General features: G+C 39.4%; 1 protein-coding gene across 2 annotated transcripts; it reads left to right on the top strand.

Annotated features, from left to right (window-relative positions):
- The first annotated feature begins 2,750 nt into the window (after window positions 1–2,750).
- Window positions 2,751–15,332, top strand: bace2 (beta-secretase 2). 2 transcript variants are annotated; one of them, XM_010889588.3, is made up of 10 exons: window positions 2,751–2,860; window positions 8,837–8,906; window positions 11,038–11,126; window positions 11,372–11,585; window positions 12,157–12,288; window positions 12,777–12,911; window positions 13,253–13,354; window positions 14,363–14,512; window positions 14,654–14,822; window positions 14,959–15,332. In XM_010889588.3, the coding sequence occupies exons 1-10, from the start codon at window positions 2,850–2,852 to the stop codon at window positions 15,201–15,203; spliced, it is 1,317 nt and encodes a 438-aa protein (XP_010887890.2). In that variant the 5' UTR covers window positions 2,751–2,849; the 3' UTR covers window positions 15,204–15,332. The 2 variants fall into 2 exon arrangements, with proteins under 2 accessions (XP_010887890.2, XP_010887801.1); XM_010889499.4 differs by lacking the exons at window positions 2,751–2,860; window positions 8,837–8,906 and adding an exon at window positions 2,945–3,552.
- The last annotated feature ends 313 nt before the right edge of the window (window positions 15,333–15,645 follow it).

Consider the following 15,645-nt stretch of genomic DNA (forward strand, 5'->3'; position numbering starts at 1 on the left):
ACTGTATATAGTGTAAGGACAAAGTAAAAGAAACATTTAATTCATATGCAGATGATGTAAAAAGAAAAGGGCCAATTCTACTTCTCTGAAACTCTAGGACATAATCTTAAATTGAAAGAATAGGGAGACATCGTACCAACACTAGCTGAGCAGAAAGCTTTCCTAAAGAAAATACATTTTATTAAATAACGTTTCAACTGTAGCCATCACAGGCAAGCCTTTGAAAATAAGAATATGTGAATTTGTTTGCAGTAGCCTATTCTCTTGTACAGTTAACATTGTGAAGTTTAATTTGATTGTGATGTAATGAGTAGAGAGGACAGCTTTTTGTTTAGCACACTTTGGGGTGGTTAATTCGATTGGTCAAAAATATAGATTTCATTTTGTTAAACAAAACAATTTAATGATTTATTTTTTTGTCTCCAACTGTCTATTTCTTTCATGCTTTAATTTCAGAGGACATTAATACATTAAACTATGTGAATTTCAAAAAAAGATTGTAAAATGTAGGGTTTCCTAAAACCTTTGACTGGTAATGTATGTAGTTTTAGATTTTTAATGAGATTTTGTTGACAGTGGAGAAAGTTTTACTGAAAGAGCAGTGGAACAAATTGAAAGCATTGCTGCAGCAGTATGGATTGCTGGACCACTCTAAGCCACAATTTCAAGTGATGGCTTTAAAATATTTTTTATGCATAGATGGGTAAATGATCACTGATATGGACATTTTAAAACAATTATACACATTAAGATTAGTACATATGAGAAATTAAGGGAATAGACTTGAGATGTTAAAGCTAACTCTCTGCTAACGAGGGAAAAGCTTATGACTGAATACTACTGTTAATTTGTGATAAAGATTTGTAGTGGGGCATGAGTGCGCAGGCAATATTTTCTTTCATGTAAAACTTAAGACAAACATTATATTTTTGGGTACCCACAATCATTTTGCTGAAAATGTAATGACATAAAGCTATTTTTCTTGCACAATTGCTTTACATATTGTATATTCATGTATTCATACCAAAGTCCTTTATAAACTGGTCAATTTGTCCGGGACACTAAAACACAACTTATATTTTACAAGTGCTCTGCAAATATGAGCACAGTCGTATTTTGGTGCAAAGTATATCTCTCGTAACCACCTTGAGAATTCATACCATAGTCATAATTCCATCTCACAATCCAGTTTGAAGCAAATTGTAGCACAGCTGACATTAGATGAATGTCATTCCTCCTCCCAATATCAAGAAACCTTGAGGTTAGAATAAAACCAGAACCCCATCTGATCATCTTGGCAGTCTCTAAGGCTCTGGGAAGAATTACCACACCTGCACCCAAAAACAATATATCTCTCGCAAAACATTTTGGTGAGTATTTGGGGAAGAGTTATGGTTTACTAATTTCTGTCTTCACTTTCATTTTATTTTACTATTTATTTATTTATTTATTTTGTGTTGTTGGTAGTTCTATGTCTGTCTTTTTGTTTGTTTTCATTTGCAAAATCCACAGAAAAAAAGCTCACACCTTATTTTTGTATCATCTTATGTCTGTAACTTTTTTTTTTAACCCTTTCGATGCCAATGGATGAATATGATTTCAGTCGGACACCATAACTGTCCTCCAAACACAATTGAACTTTACTTACCCCCAGTTAAACCGTAGCATGCAAGCCAGTTAAGCTCCCCTCTTCCCTATAAAAAACAAATATAATACGACAGAACTCTTACAACACTACAACACATTCAATGAATATGATAATAACTGTTGTTTTGGGAGTTGTTTTTGTCTTTCAGGGAGGGGGATATATCCTTTGTAATATAAGGGGGTTTCGTAAAACAGAACCCTGCTCAACTATTTTAATGATTCAGAGCTATACCCACAGCAACCCCAATTCATTATGTAAAACTGTAGGTTATGTGTAATAACAAATTGGTAGATTTATATGGTAGTGAGTCACACCAAAGATTGTAAAGCACTGCTGGAAAGGCAAGAATCTCAGCTTTCAGCAGACCCTGGTTACCCAGATAGGGCTTACCATTCTCATATAAGACTTTAACTAAGACTTTAATCATATAAGAGCTTAATTAAGTAACAGAGGTACCCCAGACAGGTACTTTTAAACAGAATCACCACACCTCTCGGTGTGCCGCAGGGGATTCAATTAACCCATTTATTGGATATTACATTTTTAAACAACAAAATTGCATAATATTCTGAGCAACAAATCCTCCTTTGTTTTTACAAAATATGATCCTCAGTTTACATGTGTTGTGTCACATTTTTCAATGTATAAAGCCCTGAAGTCAGAAATAAACAACTGCACGTATTCTATAAAAAAAAAACTGCAAAAACTCAAAAGTGAGGTAATGCCTTTTGATTTTCCACTTTGCTCATGAAGCCTAGATTGTTGCAAACGAACTGAAAAGGGCCACTGAGGTGTAATTAGCCCGTACTACACCCTGGATAATTTTCATTCCATCAGCTTAGGAACATCATGCAAACATCATGCAAATTAAGACAGGCAGAAAGTGCAACCAATCAATATTCTTGATGTGATAGCAACTTAGCATTCTAAATACACGCGCAAAAGTATACGACTAAATAGCGTCTAACGGTCGTGTCGCGCTGAACTACGCATGTGCAGGCCATAAAATTTAGGCACACCTTCAAAATTACTTTTTTACTAAAATGAAAACATATCAGTTCATCACATTCATGTAATTGAAATAACAACAGTTTCAGCTACCTAAGACGTTGTTTCGAATGTACATTTTGCATGAAAAATTTACAAAAGTACTTCGCAAGCGTTCACGGATGTGCATGATAATGCTCCTCCAGTTAAAGCGATGTCGCAGAGGTAAGTGGATAATTTGGGATTTAAATACGATTTGGGAGGATCTTGACAGCCTGATGTTCCGCTCAGTGGAAAGTGGACCACAAATCCCATTGTTAGGGTGGAGATACATATATGAAAATTATCCAGTATCTGTGCTAAAACGTTATGTCACGTCGTCACATCCGTGATATATAATTCAGGAAGTCACCCATCTGACATGAACTCGTGCGAACTCGTGAAGTAAACTAATGTGAGAGAGGAGTAAACTTCTCAATTTGTGGACGGATTTGTTGCTATATGTTTCTTCAAACTCTTAGTCGGAATTGCTGGCTGAACATGATTACCGCACTGGAGGTCTCATGGTGGCCAAGCTGAGGTGGTGGACTTTTTCTGAAGTTTACTTGGACTGAATTATCTTTACCATGGCTTACCATGGCAGTTCTATTCCCCTTAGTGCATTCGTTTTTATGATCTGTTTAGGTACTGCGAAATCCCTCTATACAATTCCACTTAGAATATATCCAGGAAAGTTTAATTCTTCTTTGGATTTGGATTTAACTCCTCTGAAAACATTTCAAGACTCTACGAATGGACTGTCCTTGGCGTCAGATCCAGCTGGAATAGTGAACTTTTTAAACATGGTCAATAACTTACAAGGCGATTCTGGCAGAGGCTACTACATGGAGATGACACTGGGTACCCCAGGTCAGAAGGTATGAGAAGAGGACTTTATTGTTATTTTAACTTTTGTAGCTGTTTCTTGTGGAATATAATTCAATCTTGCAGTCCAACTGTAATCGAATGTAAGATGAATGAAGGAGGCAATACAACAGTAGACTAAATTACGCATTAATTGTAATAATAGCTTGTATGTTTAATTAAAAAATGCACAATAATAAAATATACAACAAAAACATTAATGGATCTTATAAGGGAAAGTAACTCATGACTAAGTCCGTCTGCGCTTTTTGCAAGTGGTTTTTGTAGCTAGCATGTGAGGGGTGGCTGTTAGCCCATGGGCGCAGGCGGGCTGTGCTGTGCTGAGGTGTCAACTCAAAAAGATAGTGGATGTTGAAATCCTAAATCAGATTGTGATTAAATATATCTATTTACTTTGAAATAAGTAAGACAAGCATTACTGAAACTTAATTTTGTTAAAAGATCAATTGAACGCCATTTAAATTAAGCTAATTGACTCCATGTGTGGCCATTTCGGTTAAAGGATTAATTTTTTAGAGGACTGTCCTCAAAATGTTGATCCTTTTAACTGTAACACTGTCAAAATGTCCTACAATATAATCTCCTAAATATAATCTTCAATTAATTGAGGATCAAGATGTAAGACATCCAATTGTCCATAGCCACATATGGACTCCCCACCCCAACGGCCAGGATATCAACTTTCTTTGTTTGTTAGCGGTGGTTTGGATAAATGCTTGTTCATCCATTTATAATACATTCATTTGAAACTGTTAATGGTGTTTTTCCCCTTTTCAGAGACATTTTAATTTTTAGATTTATGGCCCATAATATAACCTAATATTACCAGATTCTGACCACAAAATGGTGCTCTTTCTGCTAAATCAGCATACATTTTAATTCAGTTAGAGGTTACCAGTTACATATCTGATACAGGGTCAACATTTTGCTTTAGATTAAGAATTATTAATATTGACCAATCATTGGCCCCAGAGGGATCCCGTGGTCTAAGTCACTGCTTCATAGTACAGCTGCATCATTGCTGCCAGTAGATTGTATCCTGGTCGCAGTATATTGACAGTGCCTGGAGGTCATGCATAGGGCTGTGCGAATTGGCTCAGCACTCTCCAGCATGGCGGGATGGATGTCAGCCCGGGATCACTTGTTTTGTCACTTTCAGCAAACCCTTCAGTATGTCAGGCCCCTGGAAGCTAAATTCTGGTTGTTGGCCGGGCAATGCGCTCTCCTTCCAGGATATAATGTGCAGTCGATTTATTTCCTGCACATTATGATTTAGTATGCTCTGTGACAAAAGGCAGGACAGCTTGCCGCTTGGCAAGATGTGCCTTGGTGGACACATTTTGATCTGTGTAAGGCTACAATAGCTAATTGTATATCACAAATTAGGGAGGGGAGAAAAAGGATGTAGTCCCTTAGCTAGTCTGCTCCATGAGCTAACAATAAAATCTCCTGTCCTTTGTGGTCGTGTCTGCATAATCAAGGCTGCTGAACTCACATGGCTAACCTCACCTTGCTAGCTAGTCAGTGCCACTGGCTAACGTTATATCCTTTCCAGTTGTGAGCTGAAGAGGCAATGAAATCACATGGCAAACTTACAGAAACCTCACATCACCATGCCCTAGTCTGATGTGTGAATAGATATTTTTTAAATGTTTTAGCATCGATGACGTGCTGCTGTTAAACGCAAGCAGTTATGCACCAGTGGTAAACAACCAAGTGCTCCCAAACACTGGACATTTTTCAGGACTATTGTTCACTGGCTTCACTGCCATAATGAATAGAAGCCTTGAGAGATTAAATCCAAATCAAAGATTTTTGTCATCGAATAATTTGAGTTACTGTAGTGAATTGTGATAGGCCTAATGAAAACAGGTGAAATGTATGCATCCAAATGGAATAGAGTTAGGACCTCCATAGGTCTAACATGAAATGTTGGCAATCATATCTTGTGTATAGTTCAGACTGTTAGAATGTTGTTAAGTCGGGTGGCTGCAATGCAGAGGATCCCTGGTTGCCCAACGTGTGGAGAGAACAGACAGTGGAGAAGGCCATACTGTCAGCAACAGCACGTTGATCCTGTTAACAGGGTGCCTTGCTTAATGGTCGGGGCAGTTCACTTTGCAGAAAGTTTACAAGGGGTCACTGTAACAGAGTTAACGACAGTATTCAGACGGTTGAGTAACAAATACTGTTAAATGGTTGTATAATGAGCACTAAACAGTTTCAGTGGCAATAACACCACCCTATTCTATGTGGAATACATCAAAGAGAAGTGATACTGTCTGTTGGGGTCTATTTGGTGGTGAGGGTCTGTAGATGGCTTTTATTTTTATTCCCTAATGTTATTGAATAGTATGTTAGTCCTGTAAGTTTTAAATTGGCAATTTGTGTTGAATCAATTAGCTTGAAAGATTAACAGATTTAATAAAATGTTAAAAAAACTATAATTAATTTAGGCCTTCAACAAGAAGGAGGGGTGATCAACAACACTGACAGAAATTGAGAGAAAGACTTACCAAGAAAAAGTCTAATTTGAGGTGAGGAAGAGATGGAAAACTTCACAGAAAAGGCAGAACAAAAAGGCTCATTTCAATCCAATTTTGTAATGTAATTGCATAGGATAAGTACGGGTTACTGACATTTCGTGTCAAATTGACGTCTTGCTCAGAGTATCCTGACTATTGCACGTAACTCCCATTTATAGCCCTTTTACTACAGAAAGGATATCAGAACATTCTGTTATGAATAGTGTCACGGCTTGCTGAAATGACATAGAATGATCTGGGCAGACTGCAGGCAGCTCTGAGCCCAAAGAGTGGGTCTACAATGTAAGCTCCCACTCACATGAGCTCACATGATGCCGCTAGACCTGGGCCCTTTGCTTGGTTTCCACTGGGCAGGCAGCTGACTGGGATTATGAGGCACAAAGGTTCAAGAAGAGCTGAAACCCCAAACTGCTTAAACTCCTATGGGTCTGGAGGAATGTGGCCTGTGTTTCTTTTTTTTGTGCTCTTTTTCTTCTAGGTTTATATTGAAATATCTCCCCCTTGCTAGCAATTTCCCCGTCCCTGTTTGGTTTCTAATTGCATGCAGTTTTAGGTACTCACTATGGAGGAATTTTAGGGACTTTATTAAATAAACTAATTAATAAAAAACATGTAACATATTTAATGGTGTGTTTCTACCTTTAACGATTGATTTAATATTCCACGATATATTTCATGGTTGCAGTCCTGAAATCTGTCATTATTGAATCCGTCTCTGAATCGGTCACTTTCACCCATCAAAGGTGGAAGGGTGGGCTCTACCGAATAATGTTTGGTCATTGTTTCATTTCAAATCTAATCTACTGGAGGTCAAATCCAAAACAACAAAACTTGTCACTTTCCAAAGGCTTATAGACTGCACTGTATTTGTAGTTAGATGTGCATTTTTAAAGCACACATGACAAAACGTAAATTGAAATTGGTTAGTTCCTTCCTCTGGATTTATTTATACAAATTTATAATAAATATACTTAAAATGACATGAATTTAAAAGGTGAAATTTGTTAATTTCGCACTCTACAAAGAGAATAGCATAAACATTGTATTTGTAACTCTATTGTTAGCAGAAAATTACAGTGGATTTGAAGTCTACACACCCCTGTGAAAATGCCAGGTTTTTGTGATGTAAAAGAATGAGACCAAGATAAATCATACTTTTTACTTTTTACTTTTAATGTGACCTATAATGTAAACAATTCAATTGAAAAACAAACTGAAATCTTGGAGGGGGAAAAATAAAAACCTTACAATAACCTGGTTGCATAAGTGTGCACACCCTTAAACTAATACTTTGTTGAAGCACCTTTTGATTGTATTACAGCACTCTGTCTTTTTGGGTAGGAGTCTATTAACATGGCACATCTTGACGTGGCAATATTCGCACACTCTTCTTTGCAAAAGCACTCCAAATCTGTCAGATTGCGAGGACATCTCCTGTGCACAGCCCTCTTCAGATCACCCCACAGATGTTCAATTGGATTCAGGTCTGGGCTCTGTCTGGGCCAATCCAAAATGTTAATCTTCTGGTGAAGCCATGCTTTTGTGGATTTCGAGGGTTTTAAATGTCCATCCTTGAAAAACATAGGTTTAAAACCAAAATATGTTCTTATTTTGTAGCTTAGCAACTTATTGTACAACATTTGAGTTGGTGTTGTGGATGCCGTTGATTGTGGCACATGCTCTTAAAAACAAGGTTGGAGTCAAGTTTTGGCTGATTTTAAAAAGACTGGCTAAATCCTAAATGATCCTCTTCCCCATGATCCTCTGGCCTCCATTTGCATGTTCTCTTGTGCTTTCCCAATTTGCATGTGTGTTTCAAAGGTGATGGAATTAAAATTATCTAGTGTATTGGCCCCTTTCCAGTAAGTATGCAATGATGTAGCCTTCATCAGTGAAGTGAAAACCCAAAAGGAGGCAGGTTTTTTTTTTAGAGCTTATGACATTTCACACAAAATAATCGATATAGTCATGTGGCTAATTACATGAAATTTGCATTTGTTTCAGGTCTGATTCAAAGAGTTGCCACAAAAGTGAAAAGCCTCTGTAATGTTTAACTGTTACTCAGGTTTGTATCTCGTAAAATGGCTGAATGGAGTTGTCACCATTTTAGAGTTTTGTCAGCAACAGGTGACAATGTAGGGCCCTTTAAGTTGAGGCCTATTTGTGCAACGTTGGTTTAATTGACTAGACTAGACTTGGGTGGGGAGTATTCATGGTAGAAATATGTGCCATGGTATGGATTTGCCCGTAGCGGATGTGGATTGGTAGATTGGAGCATGGATTTTGCATCAATGTAAAGGGCTACATTGTTAAATTGAGAAGGCGAAAGTCACAAAGAGATTATAATAGGTGAATGAAAACATGCCTTTTCTGTTTCAACCTAAACAAACATCACACGCATGCATGCTTCCTGTAAAGATGAGTGGAGAAGTGGAAGAGGGCTGGCTCCTATTTCCCAACAAAACTATGAATTAGTTTGAAAGAAAAGGTCTTCCTTCATTGTTTGGACATGCTATTGATTCAAAAACCAGAACCACAAGCAGAAAACCAATATATGCAAAGTGTCAAACAAGTGATAACGTTCACTTTTTGGTTCTTGCATGACTACAATGTGGCTTTGCTTTTGTGCTTGGGATCACTGCTGAAAGGAATTTCCTGAATTTCCCCCAAAGCTTTAGTAGCACTGTTTCCCTTCATTTTATTCCATTAATTCTTCCTTTAATTACCCTAGTTTAAGATGCCTAGATCCTGCTGATGGGAAGCATCCTCACAACATGATGCTTCCACCTCCATACTTCATGGTAAGAATGGTGTATGTTGAGGCATTGGCAATGTTAGGTTTGCACCACATATTATACTTGCACCACATATTATACATATTATACCTTCTCCGCTCTACCTTGGACTCCTGACCACAAAACCATGTCCCACATTGCAGCTTGGTCATTCATGCTTTCAGATGGTCTCCTTTGAGTAATGGTTACTTTCATGCCATCCCTGTGCACTAATACTCTACACCCAACCCAACACAATAATGTTTTACAAATATTTCCCAATGTCACCAATTGATTTTGTGTGCCAGAGACTTAAAATAAAATATAAAACTGAATGAAATGTTACTATATAAAAAAATTACTTTATAAGGCAGTGTTATAAATGTACTTTATAGGGCAGCAAATTTGGTCAGACATCTAGCAATTTTTGCTAACCCTTTAATATCCTGTAGACAGCAGTCTACAACATTCATGACACTCTTGAACATCCAAAGTGCCTCCATCTCTATTAAACTACACATAATGCTAGATATCCCAAGAGCCATGAATTAGATGAGTGCATACATACACTTCCAGGGCAAAGTTATAGTCCACTAGAAATCACTGTCCTCTGAAACTCACCTGACAAATGTCATATTAAACCTAGGTGTAGAGATCGGTGGGTCAAGCATACTCCTCAACTGTCTCTGCCAAAGCATTTCAGACATTTGTGTGCTAAGGATCATTGACTTGCAGTCAGATACTTGCAGACATGTTCAGCTCCCCGACAGAGGACACCAGGTTTTTGGCTAAAGAATGTGGGAGTTTACAAGGAAATGCCCATTATTTTCCTGTTGGTCTGCACCAAGTTGATACACCCAGTTTTAGTCCTGTGTGAGTGGAGTGCTGCCATCTGTGGCAGTAGATGATTAGGCTTTCAGATAGCAGAACCACAGTGTTGGGACCTGGGCCAGCCTTGTCCAAAGGGAAGCTTAGGGAAGTCTTTGATAGAAAAATTGCTGAATAGGGTGGGGAACCCTCTAAATGTGTCATGCCTCGCAAAACATTAAACCAACCTTGGACTTGCTCAAGGGCAGGCTGATCACTAGAGCATAATGTTTTCACGTTATGTAATGCTTAGATGGAAATCAGGAATGTACAACAAATATGCTTCTCCGACATGTAGAATTAGTAAGCACTTCTCTAATCATTGAATTTCTATCTGCAATTTTCAAGAATCTTTCACAACTGATATATTATTCTGTTTTGCAATGTACCAATCTAGCAAACAGAACAACATTGCAATATCATACTTTGTCTGAAAACCATCTATTAAACCATCTATAAACCAATGTGGGAAGAGTTCTTGTAAAGTAATATTGAATAATAAAAGTTGCCGCTGGTTGACAGCAGTCCAAATAAATGTTTTTGGCTACAAAATTCTCATAAAGTGAGGTGTGATTTTGGAGATTCGTGATTGAGATATGGCTACACATTGTGAGTTTTGGTCCCACTAGGGTTTTTATTTAGCATAAATTATTAGATGGCTCAACCTATTTACTCTGAACTTGCCTTTCATAAACACTTGCATAAGACTTTGGGCCTCAGCCATTTGCCAAAAATAAGGTTTTCACTTTCAGTCTTTGATTTTGTTATTTTTAGTTTCAGTAAAGCCTTTGCATTTGTTTAATGGAAACATCTGAAAATGTTAATTTTCCTAAAACTGCTTTTTGAGAAGACACTGGGCATTTTATTTCAAACCAGTGAAATGCTTTACTGGGCTCCCTTTTGTTTCTTCTCTTCTACCAATCCAAAAGATGGGCCATTAGCAGCCTAACTGATTTGATGTTGCATTTAAATGGTAAATAAACTCCTTTGTTTGCGATCAGAGCTGTTCATGGCATTTTAAATAATTAGGAATGTTTTATAATTACCCTACTTTATTGGTCATCAAAGTGACAGTAGTATGTTATCTCATTAGTTCTCTCTTGTTGAATGGATACCTGAGACAATATTTTCACGATTTCTGGTCTGCAGGCTGCTCCTTGCTAACACACAGATGTCAAATACCGTGATCGAGTGTGTGTGTGAGATGTGTGTTGAGTGTTTTAAGAGGGGTGGAGTACACTTCCGTGTGGTTAACCTGGATGGTGGAATGACTAATACTCTTGTTTTCCAGCTGAATATCCTGGTTGATACAGGAAGCAGTAACTTTGCAGTGGCTGCAGCAGCACATCCCTTCATTACACACTTTTTCAACACAGCACTGTGAGTCTGTTTCTCTTATTCGCTGCCATTAAATAGCTCTGCTGGGTCAGTGAGAAGGGGACATTTTCCACACATATTTCCAGAATATTTGCTGAGACCAGTAATATCAGAAAATTAGATGATTCAGCGGTTGTTTACATACATCTTATCATCACTTTTTTTCATGTTTGTATTAGCTCGTGTGTGATTTGCCTTTTTGGAATTTAAGAGTGCTGGTTCACTTCCCTGTTCCTTCTGATTTTCAGTTCCAGCACATACGAGTCAACTGGCAGGGCTGTGGCTGTCCGGTACACCCAGGGCAACTGGGAGGGCGAGCTGGGCACCGACCATGTCCTCATTCCCAGCATCCCCGGCACCCTCACCATCAACATCGCTGCCATCCTCTCCTCTGAAGGATTCTTTCTACCTGGTGTCAACTGGCAGGGCATCCTGGGCCTGGCTTACCCTCTGCTTGCTCGGGTAAATAGGGATGGGCACAGGTGCTACCTGGGGGAAAGTGTTCCATGCAAATGCCCCACCTTTTTATGTGTCCAGGGGGTGTTTGTAGGTGTGGTGGGGGAATGACCAGCTGCTGAATGTTATCAAAAAAGCAAATATACTAAATCCGATAAGATTAACACATGGTTTCGAATGGAACTGTGAGCATCACATAGAACCATGAAGCGTGTCATAGGCTTTTCTGAGCTGACAATGAATGCCTTATGCTGAATTTAAGGTCAACCAACAATCAACCATGTTTTAGATCATTAACATCCAAGTGCTTACGCTGACAACAGTAATGCGGATCTCTGCTTTTGTTCAGGTTCAGTGGATTTTCAGAATGTTAGTCACGTATCACATGCATATCTCCGGCCCATGACCTACCGTGCAGAGTACACCATCTGAAATGAAGATATAGAGGAATTCTTTTAGTCAGGGTGAAAACTGATAATACTTTAATTCTGTGCTCACAGCTACACTATTGACCAAAAATCCAGCTGAGACGTTACATGGTTTTACACTTGTTTTGTGTTTGTTTCCTGTCTCTCAGCCCGACTCCTCAGTGGAGCCCTTCTTTAACTCAGTGGTGCGACAGACGGGCATCCCAGATGTGTTCTCTCTCCAGATGTGTGGAGCTGGGTTGTCAGCCAGCACCACTGCAGACCCCGCGGGGGGGAGTCTTGTGAGTAGTCAGGAGGAGATGTCTAAAGGCTATGAATGGAAGGAATTAATGATGGGGAGACTTCCTTACAAAGGCTGGCTGTTGTACTGTAAAAAACGATGAGTATTGAAGCAGTTGATCTCACGCACACCATGTAAACGCATTGGCATAAAATCGCTCCCAACACCCAGATCAGATAAACCTTTCAAGCAGGGATGAGACTGAACAGCTTGATGCTTCTTAGGAACATGATCGCTTGCAAGTCTTTGCACCTCTAAATGTGTTTCCCCATTGGAGGTCCAATCTACTTAGTGAGTGGATAATTAAGCTAAGAAAGACCTCTACAGAGCCAACCATGTGAGCAGCTAAGAGGGGCAGATGGGAGCGATTACAGGGTGTGTTCAGAGTCGGCAGTGCTGTGCCAAGGCATTTTTGAAATTGTTTTATTGTAGTTTTGTTTTATTATAGTATGATTGTATTCGGTAAAGGAACACCCTGATTCGTTTCAGGTCATGGGAGGGGTTGAACCAACATTGTATTCAGGTTCCATGTGGTACACCCCTATAAAGGAAGAGTGGTACTATCAGGTGGAAGTTTTGAAGCTGGAGGTTGGGGACCAGAACCTTAACTTGGACTGCAAAGAGGTATGAGACTCGCCCCCTGTTCTTTACTAAATGTCGGTTTCTCGGTCCAAGTCGTTTGCTAGATCCATTTGCACATCATGTCAGGTATGAGGAAAAACTGTTTCCTGTTGAATTATTTGATAATGAACCTGTAGTGCAGGTTTGGAAAGAGTAAATAAAGCAATAGTCAGTAAAGCATGCCTCAGCTGAGACACAATGTGCTAATTCTGTTTCTGAATCCTGTCAGAACCAAGTTGAACATTAAATGTTTGATGAAGGTCATTTGAGGGAAGCACACAACTGAAAACATTGTCCTGTGTTGCTCCCTGTCTTTATACATCGGTCTCTCTCCTATATTGTAGTACAACATGGATAAAGCCATAGTAGACAGCGGAACCACTCTGCTTCGGCTGCCTGTGAATGTCTTCAATTCTGTAGTGGAGGCCATCTCAAGAACATCTCTGGTATGTCAACTGCTATGCTCAATAAATGACAAAGGACATCTTAAATCTTGGGTAACTGTGCAGACTGACGACATGTCAACTCATTTTAAAAAGGAACAACGGCAAATATCAACAATGTGTCTAAGTTCTTAATGACTTAGTGATTGCTGGACTAAACACACAGCCCTCCCATTTGGAGTGCATGGTCACACGTGAACATCAGAAGGGTTTGCTCTCACCCCACTAAAGCGATCTGAGAGAAATAACTACAATAACTTAAAGTATCTATAGGAAAAACTATCTGAACACCCTAGCAATAGAAAAACACTTTATACAGCAAAACTTACAATTGTGAAACCCCAAACGATTGTGGTTCATGGTTATTCATTGATTGCATTTCCGTCACTGGGTCGCGTCATTGCCACGGTCACAAATTCGATAGATGCTGTAGCCATATTGAAGGTCGAAAGTTGAACGAGGGCTAATTATGACAACATTGCAAAAGTAGACTAATATTTAGAAAACAATGCTTAAATCATCATATTATGAAGTGTATTTTGTTTGCAATGCTGTCATTAGCCAGCAAGTCCATCGAGAATAGCTAGTGATGCTAATGTTAGCTAGCTAAATTACAGTGGACACCCCTCAATATCAACTAGCTAGTGGATATTATAATGCATCAAAAATGTATTTTGTAATCTCAAAATGATAAAAGATTTAGTTATTATTTGCCTTTTCTTGAGATGTTTTGGTATCCTAGTAATCCAAGCCTTAGTAATTGAGTAGAATCCTTGGTTGGACATCAGCCCAAAAAGGAACATTCAAGACAGTGTTGTGTTGTAACATAAAAGCTATGAATACATTTTCTGATAAATGTCAGTTGCAGGTTTTTCAATTTTGTGATGATATCATGTGAATCAAATCACCTGAAATCTACAACATGGTTTACACTCATTTAAAAAATCCACTCTTCCACAACTTATGAGGTTTTGAGTCTTAGTGATCTGTCACTATCTTTTTATGGTCTAGATCCAGGACTTCTCCTCTGGGTTCTGGGGTGGCACTAAACTGGCCTGCTGGTTGAAAGGAGAGACACCGTGGAGGTTCTTTCCAAAACTTTCCATCTACCTAAGAGCCACTAACACCAGCCAATCCTTCAAAATCACCATCCTTCCTCAGGTGACAGCAAAAGTACCTCATGCTGCCACAGGGTGTTTGTTGTTTGAATACTCTTCCTACCATCTGGCAACTTATTTGCTTTACATTCGTTTGCTTGCAGCTGTGATTAACATAGTCCATTTGTGTGGCCTTTTGCTATAGCTGTATATCCAGCCAATCACAGACGTGGAAGGCACGCTGGACTGCTTCCGCTTTGGCATCTCTTCATCAGCCAATGGCCTCGTGATAGGAGCCACTGTCATGGAGGGCTTCTATGTGGTCTTTGACCGGGCAGAAAAGAGAGTGGGCTTTGCTGTCAGCAAATGTGCAGGTGAGGGCTGGAGACACTTGGGGCAGATAGTGGTTCTTACGTAATGCTTTGGTCCACCAATATACAGTTATGGCACGAGCATCAGGACATATATTTATTTGGTAATCATGACACTGGTCACTGTCTCCATCTCCAGTGAATGGGGGGATAGCTGTGTCGGAGATCTCGGGGCCCTTTTCATCTGCAGACGTGGCGTCTGACTGTGCTGCCGGAGGGCTGCTGAAGGAGCCCCTTCTTTGGGTCATCTCCTACGCCCTGATGGCCGTCTGTGCTGTGGTGCTCCTCATCCTGCTCCTCCTCCTCGTCCTGCCTTGCCGTCGTCGAAACCGGTCTGGCGAGATCACTGATGAATCCTCACTGGTTCGTCACCGCATCAAGTGACTGAGGCGGGGCTTAGGAGACACCATGACGGACAGCAACAGTCTCAGTTCTACTGACGCTGGGAGGGGGAAGGTGTTGGACAGCACTGACCAATAGAGCTGTTTTCTGGACATACAATAAAAAAAAAAAGAAAAAGCATACCAGTCTGTCATTAGAACAATTTTTATAGCTTACCAATGTTCTATGCACAACAGTTTTACAGAAACTTCAGATCCATTTAGATGGTTGTATGACGGACAACTGTGGTGGCAGAAATGAATAATGCTATTCTTATACCAGCCAAGTCCTTCCTTTGCACATAGAGTATATTTCCTGCTGATTCGTCACTGCCTACAACACATAGTGAGTTGCACTCCTCACACTTGAGAGACAATGTCCTAAGACTCTGAACCAGTCACAATTCTTTATTCCTCAGATGCCTCAACTCAAAATGGGATAACTG

The sequence above is a fragment of the Esox lucius genome, chromosome 1 (genome assembly GCF_011004845.1).
Source record: "Esox lucius isolate fEsoLuc1 chromosome 1, fEsoLuc1.pri, whole genome shotgun sequence".
Taxonomy (NCBI): domain Eukaryota; kingdom Metazoa; phylum Chordata; class Actinopteri; order Esociformes; family Esocidae; genus Esox; species Esox lucius.